This window comes from Lactuca saligna, chromosome 6, assembly GCF_052625555.1.
Source record: "Lactuca saligna cultivar CGN05327 chromosome 6, ASM5262555v1, whole genome shotgun sequence".
In the NCBI taxonomy this organism is placed as follows: Eukaryota; Viridiplantae; Streptophyta; class Magnoliopsida; order Asterales; family Asteraceae; genus Lactuca; species Lactuca saligna.
This window is the reverse complement of record NC_136422.1, coordinates 37,614,404-37,630,405: the sequence shown is the minus strand read 5'-3', so window position 1 is coordinate 37,630,405 and position 16,002 is coordinate 37,614,404. Positions and strand designations below refer to the sequence as shown.

General features: G+C 36.2%; 1 protein-coding gene across 1 annotated transcript; it reads left to right on the top strand.

The window, feature by feature from the left end:
* Positions 1-13,325: 13,325 nt before the first annotated feature.
* LOC145000504 (ubiquitin-conjugating enzyme E2 variant 1D) lies at positions 13,326-15,740 on the top strand. The gene is made up of 4 exons (XM_078959736.1): positions 13,326-13,518; positions 13,989-14,128; positions 14,309-14,434; positions 15,428-15,740. Exons 1-4 carry the CDS (start codon positions 13,485-13,487, stop codon positions 15,566-15,568), a joined length of 441 nt encoding a protein of 146 aa, XP_078815862.1. The 5' UTR covers positions 13,326-13,484; the 3' UTR covers positions 15,569-15,740.
* The last annotated feature ends 262 nt before the right edge of the window (positions 15,741-16,002 follow it).

The window sequence follows — 16,002 nt, the reverse complement described above, 5'->3', positions numbered from 1 at the left end:
TCATTCATCCTTGCTACCAGTGATGTGTAGGAACACACAAATGAGTCATCGGAGATCGGGGTTCTCCCTCTTTTTCATGATGAATAAAAGTTGGAAAAATCTCATTGTGGATATGTGGATGCTACCTGGGTATTTCATTTCAACAAAATAAAAGAAAAGGAAAACGACTTGATAGGGTAAGATACTTTTTGAAATGTATACATTTAGTCCTTATTCTTTTTATTTTTTGTAAAATAAACCCTTTCACGTCAGCAAAACCTGTAGAATCCGGTGAAAATGACCTAATGTGTACATATTAATAAAGTATAAGAGTTTATTTTACAAAAAAAAAAAAAAAAAGAATAAGGACTAAATGTGTACATTTCAAAAAGTATGTTACCCTATCAAGTTATTATCCCTATTAATAATCATTATTATGGAAGGGATTCATACGGCGAGCATGTGATCGACACATCTCTAAGAGTTTCCCAGTTTGTTTTAATAAGGTAAAACCATATATCTCTTTTATTGAGGGGAGACACTTATATGGGTCGTAGGTCTACCAAAATTGCCAGTACCATTATTCGAATGTGGAGACAAATGGTTATACTAGAAGATGGAAATTCCATTACATAAATTTAAGATGAATCATATATACATGGCCTTCTAAATGTACTAGTCTATTATCCTAAGTTTCATTTTCACATGCGACTACATGTCAAAATTATGTGTTAGGCTTGGAGAGCCTAGTGAGTAATAACGAAATCGAACTATAGAATGTAATTAGGAATATCAATACCCGATACCCAACTTTAGATTCTAAAAACTATTTGAAAATAATTTTTTCAAAAAAAAAAACAAGCCTTTCATAACCATATCCTTGTTTCAAAACCAATTCCTCTAAAATCCTTTGAAAACATTTTGATATCATTCTATTGTATCATAAACCGTTTCCTATATAGCGATCGTAGATTCGGACTAATCATTTTAGAGATAATAAGCGTTAAAAATGACTTTTTGATAAAAGATTATTTAGAATAAATAATCTTAACCAAAGTATAGTATATGTCACAAGAATTTTGTATATATAAAGAACATTGAAATCCGACTTATAACGAAGAAATTATGACCCGTCGAAGTTTTCATGATTAAACCGGCATGGTTCCGCGTATTGTAAAAGTGAATTTTTGACAAAATACTTTTAGCCTTACATACATAAACGAAAGTCGTAGTAGACGTTAAACTGAGAGCATGCATATAGAGAACGTCCAAATCTGATTTCATTTAAGGAAGTTATGAATTTTCTAAGATTTAACATATCAGTACATAGCCTAGAAATCGAATTTTAGATCGATCGATTTTTAGCCGACACAACTTAAACAAGAATTGAAGATTTCGTCAATAGGTGCTCAACGGTATAAAGACAGCCAAAAACGGACACCGGACGACAAAGTTATTATTTTTTGACGGAGTTTAACTGTCTAAACCTGCTAAAATATAACTTTAAAAATAAAGTCAAAATTAGCCAATGGAATCCAAACAAAAGTTGTAGATCACGCTGCTACCTACATGTAGATATAAAGAACTTTAAAAATGAAGTTTGTATGCAAAAGTTACGGATTTTAGAAGATGATTACCTTTTAGACTAAACTAGCGTGCGACATGTGGCAAGAACTGAGCCACTACTTCTTCCCCACGACTTTACACGAGATCGTGACACGTGGCACATTAAGCCAAACGTAATTTTTAGTACGCTAAGTGTAACCCTTAAAAACCCATTACTCTTAGCATAATTCTTGAGTACGCTCAGCGTACTCGGTGCTGACAGCCTATAAATAGAAAGCGTTTTTCACTCTTTTCTCACATCTTTTCACCCATTTCTCTCCCAAACACCCCCAAACCCTCTAAGCCTTTCCCTAGCACCTCCTAGTTGTTAGTAGCAAGTTCCGAAGCGCCAGAAGGCCCCGAGAAAAAGAGCTTTCGGCTCAGAAGTTCTGCCCACATAGAACCCGGTTTCTCGCTAAACTCCCTTGTAAGTGAGTTATGTTTACCATACTTTAAGTATAACTTACGATTAAGTTCATTATCGTTATTATGAACCTATAAAAAAGATTTATTAGTGATTCCAAGTCATTATATTGATTGATCTATTTACAGGGATGATGTCTAGGCTTTGATTTAGTGATGTGTTTAAAGTGAGATTTCCAAACATTATACTTCGTATACCAAGTGGACCCTACTTCGGATAGGAACCTACCTGGTTTGTGTTGGATAAGGTGTCTAAGTCCATAACTTATTTGGTATATACTTGACCCGACCGGCATGGTCCATTTGGGTTGCATCTCATCCAAACTATTATGGATAATTTTATGAGAGTTATACACATATGTTTATTAATATATTATGAGTTATAATATATTAATATGAAGTTACGTTATTTAATTAGTTTTAGTCTTAAATTAATTATGGATTAATTTAGAGATTAAAAGGAATACTAATTAAATTATGGGCTATTTGTTTTATATAGTGTGGGCTAATACTCATTTGTTAATGGGCTAGGCTTATGTGGAAGTCCATGGATGATCCATGGAGCTTTTAACCCATGGATCCTTGGAAAAGGAAAAGACATGGGTTATTAGGGTTTCACCCTAACCATGCATACTATATAAGCATGCTTATGGAGCATGAAATGAAGCCTAAGAGAAAACTAGTGAACTAGTGTGTGTGTGCATGTGTGTGGCCGATTTCTATACAAGGTGTATACTCTCTCAAAGTTTTCCAAGAGTTTGTGGTGTTTGTGATTCCATTTGAGGCATTCACACTATTGGTGCTTGGCCCTCAAACTCCTTAGAACCAAACTCACCAAAAGGTATGTAATCTCTTCTAACTCTTTTATGTTGAAATGTTCCCCATGCCATGTTAGATAGGTTATAAACCTTGGAAAATTATTATTTTGCATGTATTTAGACAAACATAGATCCAAGGTTTATTAGGGTTGCATGCACACTTAGGAAGTGTTAGATTGCTCAAAACCCAACAGTGGTATCAGAGCCTAGGCTTGCTTGTTTGATACTTGATGCAAAATAGTGAAAAAGTCGAAATCGTTGCTGTCTGCATGGTGGACTCGCCGAGTCCATTGGGGGGACTCGACGAGTCCAAGGCAAACTTCAACCTACTCGGCGAGTAAGTTCGCGCACTCGACGAGTAGGATCGAAAGAATGCAGAATCTCGACTTTTGCTGCTGGAAATGGACTAGAAACATTACCCTAAATTGTTTTGATGTTATAAAACTTATTTTAGTTGGTGTAATGGTTGTCCTAATCCATTTACAATAGCATATATCAAAATTCCATGATTTTATGTGTTCATATAATTCTTGAATTTTTGATGATCATGTTCATGTTCTTATGAATTTAGAAAATGATAGGAATTATTTGCTGAATTGTTTAGAATTAATTCTTTATCATTTATGTGTTTTAATGGAGTCCATAATTTGTCCTCAAGTTATGGATTACCAAAGGTCACTTTCATTTAACACACACTTAAAACACATAAGTTACATGAAAATGAAGAGTCTTCATTTTTATGAACCTTTAATTCATAAGTTATGAAATGAAGAGTTTTGCAAAGTTACAAAACTTGCCCTCAAGTTTTGGAATTTGTAAAGTTTCACACACTTTAATAAACTTTAATTCCAAACCTTAGAGTTTTAATAGTTAAAATTCAACCCTTATACTATTTATAACATTAATGGTTAATTATTATATATATGTATAAGAATAAGTCGTTTTACCGTTAGTAGGCCTCATTCACGAAGCCGGTCTATAAGGTGGGTATAAGGTTGTTGCCTATAAAATGGCGACTTAATGGGTGTATACTCTCACCCACCGCTTGCTTGATCGGTGGAGGGTCGTTAGCCGAACGGATAGAACAATGACTTTAAATCCTCATTAAAAGTATAATGAATATTATAAAGTAACTAAACTCTTTTAAATTCCCAATCTTAGTTATTTTAGGAAAATGTGAACATGGTGCTAATCCATGGAATTCACACTTTGTACCTTACTAAGTCGTTGGTGGAGCGTGTGTGGTTAACCGGCACACTAACTAGGACTAGTAAGGATCACGAAGGGTGACTTAATGTTTGTCACAGATCAATGGAGCGTGTGTGGTTAACCGGCACATTGATTAGGTGATAATATTAAGAGTACCAAGTGAATTAGCATGGTTATTCACACCTTGTTTTGTGATCCTCGGCATCCCAGTCACAAAACTTGAAGGGCACAATCGAGATTGAAACATGCCATTGAAAAGTTTAATGAATCTCAAAAGAATCTAGGAATTTCAAATCCAATTAAACCTAATAAATCATTTCGTTTTCATGGTGGAAATTGGTGAATCGTCATTCACCTACCTTTCAAATATATTATTACTTAGATTACGGCATCCCTCTTCTAAGTGTAATATATTTTGATTGGATCCTAGCCTTAATATTACATTTGGGTGTCTTATTAAGGATCCTAAATATCTAATCTAAACTTACTTTCTTCTTTCAGATGTCTTCCAACACTAATGCTTCAGGCTCTAACCCAACTGGTTCTTTCTCTCTCATGAATCTTTGTGGAAGGGTCATCTTTGATGGTTCCAACTTCATGGATTGGATTAGGAACATCAGGATGGTTACTCGTTACGAGGACAAGGAATATGTCCTCGATAAGGAGTTAAAAGAACTTGATGAGTCTACTGCTACTCCTGAGGAGATCGCTGAATTCAGGACTCATGAGAGAGATGCTACTAAGGTGGCATGTATCATGATGGCCACGATGACAGCCGAGCTCCAAAAGTCATATGAAGATTTCTACCCTTTTGAGATGCACCAAGACCTGATGGAAAGGTACCATCAGAGTGCTCGTCGGGAGCGGTATGAAATAATCTCCTCCATAATAACTACCCGCATGAAGGACGGTGAATCCGTCACGGGCCACATGCAAAAGATGCAAAGGTATGTGGACCGTTTGCTGAAGCTGAATGTTAACATCCCCGAGGAGTTGGCAATTGACATCATTTTGCACTCCTTGCCTTCTTGTTATGATCATTTTCGAATGACATATCATATGAACAAGAAGGAAGTTACCCTCAGCAAGCTTCAAGGACTCTTGAAGACCGCTGAAACCGGTCTTAAGGGTAAAGCGGTTGTTACCTCTACTACTCCTACTCCAACTTCTACCCCTGTTTTAGCTATTGGGCAAGGCAAAGGGAAAAAGAGGAAGCACCCTTCGAAGGGTACCAAGGGAAAGTCTCTTGAAGGCTCCTCATCAAAGACTAAGAACGGTTCTGTCACTCCTTCTGCCATTCCAAAGGATGCTGAATGCTTTTATTGCCATGAAAAGGCACACTGGAAGCGAAACTGCCCTAAGTACTTGCAGGATCTAAAGGATGGGAAAGTGAAACCCACCTATGCAGGTATTTACACTATATTGTCTAATTACTCAACATATTCTAACTCTTGGGTGCTTGATACAGGATGTGGTATTCACATATGTTCTGATTTGCAGGGCCTAAGAAGAAGTGAGGATGTGGAGCACGGGAAGATAAACTTAATCATGGGGAATAGGAAGGCTTCACCTGTTTCCAAGATTGGAGTTTATACTTTGTTGCTTAATAATGGGTTAAAATTAGATTTGAATAAATGTGTGTACTCGTCTGAAATGGCGAGGAATATTATTTCTCTTCATGCTTTGTACAAACAAGGTTTTACCTTTTCGTTTGATAATGAATGTGGTGGTATTAATGCTTTCTTTAATAATATTTTTTATTTTAAAACATTACCTTGTGATGGCGTGTATGAAACTGTGTCGATTGTAGACAACTTAGGAAATAATGTGTTGTATATTGATTCTTCTACTAGCCTAGATAAAGCATCATTGTGGCATTGTCATCTTGGACATGTAAACAAGAAACGCATAGGCCAACTCCAAAAGAGTGGAGTCTTGGAATCATTTGACCTTAAATCAGATGATAGTTGTGAATCTTGTCTACTTGGAAAAATGACAAAATCACCCTTCACTGGAACTTGTGAGAGGGGTGAGGGTTTGTTGGACCTAATACATACTGATGTATGTGGGCCATTCAAAACCGCCACAAGGGATGCTAATCGGTATTATGTGACTTTTATTGATGATTATAGTAGATATGGGTATGTCTACTTAATCAAACACAAGTCCGAAACCTTTGAAAGGTTTAAGGAATTCAAGCAGGAAGTAGAAAATCAATTGGGCAGGAACATTAAGATGCTTCGATCCGATCGAGGTGGTGAGTATCTTAGTACCGAGTTCCTTGACTATCTTAAGGAGTGTGGGATTGTCTCACAATTGACTCCTCCCAGGACACCACAGCTGAATGGTGTAGCTGAGAGGCGTAATCGTACCTTGTTGGACATGGTTCGCTCTATGATGAGTCGAGTTTCGTTACCAATCTCTTTTTGGGGGTATGCCTTAGAGACTGCCGCCCATATCCTTAATCTAGTCCCTACAAAGAAGGTTACCAAAACACCTCATGAGATGTGGACTGGGAAGGTTCCCAATTTGGACCACCTCAAAATTTGGGGTTGCGAAGTCTTCGTGAGGCGCGAAACTCATGATAAGCTTGAACCCCGAAGTGAAAGGTGTATTTTCATCGGCTACCCACAGAAATCCTTCGGTTACCTCTTCTACAGACCCAGTGAGAATGTGGTCTTTGTAGCACGAAGAGGGATCTTTCGCGAGAAAGAATTTATAAGCCAAGGAGACAGTGGGAGGCAGATTGATCTTGAAGAAATTCAAGAATCAATTGGTGAAGGAACCTCAGACACTAGCAATCAACCTGAGGAAGACACTCCTATTGATCCAGCTGACGAGTCTGTACCTCCGAGACGTTCCACACGGGTTAGGAACACACCTTCGTTTTATTATGGTTTTCATATTACTACGGAAGGTGATACGTTTATTAGTGATAGTACACTAGTAAATTTGGATGAACCTAGCAGTGTTAAGGAAGCCATGGCAGGCCCGGAGTCTGCTAAATGGAAGGATGCTATGGACAGCGAGATATAGTCCATGTATGACAATCAAGTTTGGAACTTGGTTGACAATGTACCAGGCCGTAAAACAGTCGGGTGCAAATGGATCTTCAAAAAGAAGACAAACATGGAAGGAAAAGTGCATACTTATAAGGCTCGACTGGTTGCGAAGGGTTTTACTCAAACTCAAGGTGTTGATTATGATGAAACCTTCTCGCCGGTGGCCAAGATTAAGTCTATTAGGGTTATGTTAGCCATTGCAGCATTTCATGATTATGAAATATGGCAAATGGATGTCAAAACCGATTTCCTTAATGGAAAGTTGGCTGAGGATGTGTACATGAATCAGCCAGAGGGTTTTGTCAATGCAGAGTACCCTAATAGAGTATGCAAGCTTGAGAAATCCATTTATGGATTAAAACAAGCATCTCGTAGCTGGAATCTTTGTTTTGATGAGAAGGTAAAAGAGTTTGGCTTCTTGAGAAGCGAAGATGAGTCTTGCGTGTATGTCAGAGCTAGTGGGAGTATAGTTAGCTTCTTGGTACTGTATGTGGATGACATACTACTCATAGGAAATGACATCCCAACCTTGCAGGAGGTTAAGTCCTGGCTTGGGAAGTGCTTTGCTATGAAGGACCTAGGAGAGGCTACCTATATCCTAGGAATAAGGATATTAAGAGAAAGGAGTAGAAGACTAATTGGACTTAGTCAGAGTATATACTTGGATAAGGTGTTGAAAAGGTTCAACATGGAGAATTCCAAGAAAGGAGATTTACCGATCCAAAGCAATACCAAACTGAGTAAGACTCAGAGTCCGAGTACAGAGGCAGAGTTAGCTGAGATGAGCCAATTACCATATGCTTCCGCAGTTGGCTCGATCATGTATGCTATGACTTGTACCCGTCCTGATGTGGCATTTGCTTTGAGCATGGTCAGCAGGTATCAGGGGAACCCTGGCAAGGCTCATTGGACCGCGGTAAAGAACATTCTCAAGTACCTGCGGAGGACTAAGGATTGGATCCTTACCCTTGGTGGCAGTGATGACTTGAAAATATTAGGGTATAGTGATGCTGGTTTTCAGACTGATAGGGATAATTTCCGCTCTCAGTCGGGCTGGATCTTTACCTTAAATGGAGGGGCAATTTCTTGGAAGAGTTCCAAGCAGGAGACGGTGGCTGATTCGACTTGTGAATCAGAGTATATAGCAGCGAGTGAAGCAGCGAAGGAGGCGATATGGCTAAAGAACTTCATCGGAGACCTTGGAGTTGTACCAACTATTAAGGAACCTATAGAGATTTTCTGTGACAACAATAGTGCAGTTACCTTAGCCAAGGAACCAAGAGATCATGGCAGATCCCGACACATTGACAGAAAATATCACTTCATAAGACACAAGATTGAAGAAGGACTCCTTGTAACAAGGAGGATATCGTCAGATGAGAATCCTGCAGATCCCCTTACGAAGGGACTGACGAGGGTTAAGCATTTTCAGCATGCGAGACGCATCGGGCTGAGGGACGATATTAGTTTTACAGATTAGATAGTTTTCCTGAAACTTGTAAAATGTAATCGACGTTTGATGATGAATAAAATTTGTGATTTATTTATGAGTAAAGTGTTACTATCATTGTCAATTATTTACTATTGTTTCAGTTTTGCATGTTTTGACTTCCAGAATAATTAATTTATTCAAACCTCCACAATCGATCATACGTCGGAAGTAGGTATGAATCAAGATTGTCATGAATTGGGTTTGTAGATGCCTTAAAGGTGTTTAGACATGGCAATGGTTGCTGCAACATTCATGAGTACTCATAAGTTATGAGTATTGGTATAAACCCACGCTCACTTGTATCACTTCATGGAATTTATCTCGAGTGATCGTGAGACGATAACATCATATAAATCTTTAAACCTAGAGATATGAGTTGTTACCTATGAGTTGGTTGTGCATTGATTGCACGTAAACGCATCAGTAACTTGATGTTATAAAACGTGCCTTTGTGTACAATTCAATAAGTAGTAGAACAAGCATATCAGTCGAAGTTTATCTGTTCCTTCTAGAAATAGAAGCGATATCTGGGCCCCTCGATGATTTTGTGTTGACCCATGTACCAGGCCTGGTCAAAACTAAACCGATGTGTTCAGTGAAGTTCTTCGTCAAACAAATCGGAAAATCGAGAAACAACTGCTAGACAATAAGCAAGACATAGTTCCATGTGTTTGTCCGGCTGATATCATGAGAACAGAGGATTATGTGATCACTTATCTAAAATGGCGCTTCATAGTTCGACAGAGTCTTCATTGTTCGAGGGAGTTTTCGAGAGCTACGATTGTTGGTTGGTTCCTGAAGTTATAGGCAAATATAGTTATTAGACTTATCCAAGTGGGAGTCTGTTGGATAAGGTGTCTAAGTCCATAACTTATTTGGTATATACTTGACCCGACCGACATGGTCCATTTGGGTTGCATCTCATCCAAACTATTATGGATAATTTTATGAGAGTTATACACATATGTTTATTAATATATTATGAGTTATAATATATTAATATGAAGTTACGTTATTTAATTAGTTTTAGTCTTAAATTAATTATGGATTAATTTAGAGATTAAAAGGAATACTAATTAAATTATGGGCTATTTGTTTTATATAGTGTGGGCTAATACTCATTTGTTAATGGGCTAGGCTTATGTGGAAGTCCATGGATGATCCATGGAGCTTTTAACCCATGGATCCTTGGAAAAGGAAAAGACATGGGTTATTAGGGTTTCACCCTAACCATGCATACTATATAAGCATGCTTATGGAGCATGAAATGAAGCCTAAGAGAAAACTAGTGAACTAGTGTGTGTGTGCATGTGTGTGGCCGATTTCTATACAAGGTGTATACTCTCTCAAAGTTTTCCAAGAGTTTGTGGTGTTTGTGATTCCATTTGAGGCATTCACACTATTGGTGCTTGGCCCTCAAACTCCTTAGAACCAAACTCACCAAAAGGTATGTAATCTCTTCTAACTCTTTTATGTTGAAATGTTCCCCATGCCATGTTAGATAGGTTATAAACCTTGGAAAATTATTATTTTGCATGTATTTAGACAAACATAGATCCAAGGTTTATTAGGGTTGCATGCACACTTAGGAAGTGTTAGATTGCTCAAAACCCAACAGTTTGTACCTTACTTGATAGATCATGAAAGTAGACTTTGAGTTAATGATAAAACCTTGACCAATAATTAGTCGCAATAAATATTAGACTAAAATTTAGAGATAATAATGGTAGGTTAGGTCAAAGGAAAAGACAGTTGCTAGAAGCGAAGTACTGCCCAAATTTTGAGTCGTCACTTTATCAAGCGAGTGCATAGTCCCTTTCATGAACATGATTTTAATAAAATTATTAATTAAAGTATTAAATGTATTTATGTGTGAAATATTTGATATTTCCTAAATTCATGTCAAGAGCATATCTGATAATATATTATGATTTAGGATACAGAATAAACCATGATTAATTAAGATGAATATCTGATAGTATCTTCTTATGAGTACGGATGGGATATACACGGATGGTAGAACTTTAAAATTTATCATTGATCTGAGAACATGGATTAGACATAGTCATTCTTTCCATAGTCGAAGAGTATGGAGTAGGCATAGTCATTTGTCATTGATCTGAGAGCATGGATTAGACAAACCTGATCCGCGAGTGTGGATTAGGTAAAACTTCTAATTATAGATCTGAAAGTATGGATTGTGTCATTGTAAGGATCGACAGGGTGGAGTAAAATTGTTTATATGAGGTGAAATTGATATATATATATATACATATATATATATATATATATATATATATATATATATATATATATATATATTGTGGGATTAAAATTCGTATGTACTCAACAAGTTTCCCAACCTGACCCACTCATTTTATTGTATCACTGGTAGCTATACGAAAGATACATTCTACTGAGAGATTCAGGGAGTATTAAGTCATTAGTTTAATTATTGTAAGGCTTGTAATATTTCGTTATACTTATGTTTCTGTATTGACGATGACATCCCAATGTTTTAATATAAATAAAATAAATTTCTTCAGAAATTCTTTGATAATATATTTATCAAAAATTTTGGGACAAATTCCATAATAATATTCTTCAAAAAAGATACTCTTGTTTTAAAATAAGCATAAATAAAAATTTTAAAATAACCCTGAACTTAGGGATGTTATATCCTAACATTTCAACGTAATAATGGCAAAACTACAAATTTAGTACAAGTTTCATAAAGAAATATGCATATGTATATGAAACTAACCTAAACTCAATCAACTACTCTCCCAAAACATTCCTTTCAACTAAAGGTCCAATTGATTGGAAGATTCTGAATAAGCTACATGCTTAAACCATTTCCGGTGACTAACCGTCAACCTCCTTTCGAAATAAAATAGAATAGACGCATAACCATTAAACATGAATTCCATGGAATGTGTTGTGAAGCCCATCCCAAAGCTTTTGCTTCAATCCATGATACCATATCCTTCAATGGTGAATTTCACCCTTTATTCGTAGTACAAGTCACTAGGACTCTCATAACCCATCATGCATGTAATGCACAAGTAAGGATGATCTAAAATCACTTGGCCAAACTATAAAAAATTTATGAAACCAAAACATGTCCCAAAAGTAATTTTTGACGCCATACATATATATGCCAAATGCCATATAGCAAGCAAGTCATATAAGTATCAATAATACTTTAAAAAATATCAAATAATTAATAGGGTGCATGTATTATGGATATGTACTCACCTTAATCCAAATCTAGGCTTTTAATACCTCCTTCCTTGTTTGAGAATTGTTTAAGATTTCAGTGTCATTTATAAGCATCATTAGGAGCGTTAAAATCTTATTAAGTATTCAATCAGGTCACTTATTAAGCTATTAATTCCAAATCTTAAATTATTTTGTTTCAAAACATAATTCATGTTAAAATATAAATTGTAGGAAAAAAACGAGGACTAATTTAGAGCTCAAATACAAATGTTATGGTCGTTACAAGTTTTGGTCCATGGTCGTCACTTCTATGTGGCCACATGGGCAAAAAATCCTTCTAGTCGTGTGAAACAAGCAAGTTAACATTTGGACCCTCATGTGGGCACGTGAGATTTTCATGCGTGCGTGTGAGCTGAGTTGCTTCTTCCTTTTTCTTTTTTTGACAATGTACTTTTTCACTGTGCATCCAAACCACTCATATCTCATCTAGTTGATTATAAGGAATCTAATAAGTCTATTAAACTCATTTGATACACAAATAGATTCCAAATGATTTCAGTATTTTCCTAACAAGCAATGGAATTTCCAATTAAGTTCATAATTGTCTATTTTCTTTACAACAGCACCTAGAATCACTTTAGATCTGTTAGTTTGTGTCTCATAAGGATCCTAACTTTATAAACACAAAGATCATAATATGAACTTTATACCTTCAATAACTAAGAAATATGAAGATGATCTTGGATACAAGCTTGCTCCTTGCTTGCATGAAAATGAACCACCTTATTCTTCAAGTTTCACTAAATGGAGCAAACAACCTCAAGATATAGCCACCAAGCTTATTTCCATGGGAGAGAGGCTAGGGTTTCGAAATGAAGGGATCAAAGCTGAAGAAGATAACCTAAAATGGGGGTTAAGATGCTTAAATATGGATGAAACCCTAAAAATACATAGGTTTGGGTCTTAGCAGGCACCACGTCGTGGCTATCCATTGCCATGTCGTGGTGACCCTCAAAAACACGCGTTCGATAAATATCATGCCACATCATAGGCATCCTTAGCCACACTGGCTGAGGGTTTGCTACAAAAATCCTTATTTGCTTCCTTAAGTCTTGGCCCACCTTCTCTAGAAAATGGGATGCTACTTTCTTTAAAAGATACAGAAAAATATAACATATATCTCTTAAAATATGTATAATTTAAAACATATCACTAAGACATTTTCCCAATCCGTTACCATAAGATGTAATATGAACAAAACATGTACTTGGATGTTATTTTGTATATAAAGACTTAGTTCACTAATATCTTTTGTACCGATATTTTTTTGAATAATTTTGAAATTTAATTACCTTAATAAATAATTTTTGTTTCAAAAAAAAAATCTAGACTTTAATAACCATGGTATATAACTATATGATATGTACCATTAAAATTATAATATAAATAATAATTGTTTTTAGAAAAGAAAGCAGTTTTCGTATACGGTGGGGAGTATTTAATTTGTTCTCTTGGGCCGACGAGGGAGCATTTTTGTTCATCTTTATTCCCACTCACCTGTTTCCCCTTTCTTCCTCCACCTCTCCTTCTCTCCATCGCGTTTTTCCTTCGATCAAATCGATTTCTTCATATAACAGCAAGCCGAAAAAGGATCCCGTATTCTATACCCAATCCATGGCGCTTGGCTCAGGAGGATCGAGTGTCGTGGGTAAGTTTCATGAACCAAACATATGCTAAATCTCTTTCGATCTTTTGGGTTTGACCAAATCAACTTATTATATCGCAAAATTTCATCTTTACGCTACCGAGATCTTCGATTGCTTTAATAACCTTGCAGATTGATCCTTCTATTAGGGGTTGTAACTAGGAATTTGAGGTATTGCATTGAACTTCGACAACCCTAGGTCAAATGACCCACATGGTTGTTCGTTCGCGATATCTACCTGCTATATCTATAGGGTTTAATTTATGTGTTTTAGATGATTTTACTCTCGATCGGAACTTCGATGTAGAGGGTTTATGATGTTTAACAGTGATTCTTTTGTTGATGAATTCCCGATTCAAATTCGAAATTTTTAAAACCATATTGGGGGTGTTCTTGTTCCTCCTTCATTCTGTTAACCTTTTCTATTGTTTCAACCGTAATCGTGATCAATGGATGTATGAATTTTGTTCCAGTGCCTCGAAATTTCAGATTGTTGGAGGAGCTTGAGCGTGGAGAAAAGGGTATCGGAGATGGCACTGTGAGCTATGGAATGGATGATGGTGATGATATTTATATGCGTTCTTGGACTGGCACCATCATCGGCCCTCACAATGTAATCAAGTTTTTCATTTTTTTAATCTTCTTCCACAGTAATGAACCTTGTTTTTAAATCTTCCATCGTATTATAGCGTAATACAGCGTAATACGTTCATTTCTTTCTATTACACAACTTAAATAAATCTCAAAATATAAGAAAAATGTCGAATTTAACCTTATTTTTGTGGGTTTTCAGTCTGTGCATGAAGGGCGCATCTACCAATTGAAGCTATTTTGTGACAAAGATTACCCTGAGAAGCCTCCTACTGTTCGTTTCCATTCTAGGGTTAACATGACTTGTGTCAACCATGAAACTGGAGTGGTAAAAAAAAAAACATTATCATTTGCATCATCATATCCTCAATCATGATTTCTTTTATATATCACTTTACTTAAAATCTCAAATCTTGATATGCTACACAGATACTGCATTTGACATGCATTGGACTAATACCAGTTCGACAAGGACTTGCTCGTAGTCCCAATTTCTTTCCCATCCAAAAAAAAGGGGATACGGACTTACCCATAGTCTCTTGTCACAAAAGACATAAATGCCCTTTTCAGTGCGATAGAAATTCGCTCTCATTTTCTTGTCTCAAAAGACGTGAATGCCTTGATAAAAGTTGTAAATTTTTATAAAGCGGGATTGAGCCTCTTGTCTATGTCAAATTTAAAAAAGTGGGATAGAGACTTGTTAATCTCTTATCTAAGAAGACGCGAATACCCTTTTTGTCCTATTAAAAAAAGTGGGACAGAGACTTGCTCTCAGTCGCTCGCTCATCTTAAAAGACGTGAATGCCATTTGCAATACGACAAAAGTTGCAATTTTTTGTTTTGCTAAGTTGCGATTTTTTGTTTTGCTATTTGAAGTGGCATAAAGACTTGTTCTTAATCTCGTATCTCAAAAGACCAAAATACCCTTTTTGTCCTTTTTAAAAAAGTGGGATAGAGATTTGCTCTCAGTCACTCGCTCGTCTTAAAAGACGTGAATGCTATTTCCAGTGAGACAAAAGTTGCAATTTTTGTAAAAAACTGCAACTTTTGTCTCGTCCAAAAAGTTAGACACATGGACTTGCTCTGAGTCCTTGTCTCAAAAAAGATTTGAATATCTTTTTCGCCATCATAAAAAAATAACCCTAAAAGGTTTGACACATGGACTTGCTCTGTGTCCCTTGTCTCAAAAGATTTGAATATCTTTTTCGCCATCATAAAAAAATAACCCTAAAAAGTTTGTCCAGTCAAATCAACAAACACAAACTTCTTGATTAATTCTTTTTGTGGATACATAAAAGTTGAATAATTTTCTGGATAATAGGTGGAACCAAAGAAGTTTGGGATATTGGGGAATTGGCAAAGGGAGTACACAATGGAAGATATATTGATTCGGTTGAAGAAAGAGATGGCGTCTCCCCACAATCGCAAGCTCGTTCAACCCCCGGAAGGCACTTGTTTCTAGTCGGTGAAGGAAACTACTACTACGGGTGTTGTAATAGATGACATTTTTAATGGTTTGATTGCCTTGAAAAAAAAAAAGCCATGTGAATGCTTGGTGATTATGTTTGATTATTATTAATGGGATTTGTGTTCGTGTCAAATGTTTAATATATATGTATTTCTTTTTCTACAAACCAGAGTTTTTAATTTTTACAATCACCCATAATATTTCGACTTAAAACTCATATTATGATGTGTGAGTATTCGTGTTTACTAATATATATGTATTTTTTTTTTCTGCAAAAAATAAATATTTTTTTGTTGTGACTTTTGAGATTTGAGATATAGAGTTGCTAGTTTGGTAGGTGGCCTACATGTTGTGTGGTTGATGTGGGTAGCGTAAAGGCCCAGTATGGAATCCAATCCATATATAAGGGAATTGATTCATATTGGAAT

Coding starts and splice junctions, on each gene's coding strand:
- LOC145000504 (XM_078959736.1), top strand. CDS start 13,485: ATGGCGCTTGGCTCAGGAGGATCGAGTGTCGTGG. Junction 13,519..13,988: donor AGGAGGATCGAGTGTCGTGG/GTAAGTTTCATG, acceptor ATTTTGTTCCAG/TGCCTCGAAATTTCAGATTG. Junction 14,435..15,427: donor TCAACCATGAAACTGGAGTG/GTAAAAAAAAAA, acceptor TCTGGATAATAG/GTGGAACCAAAGAAGTTTGG.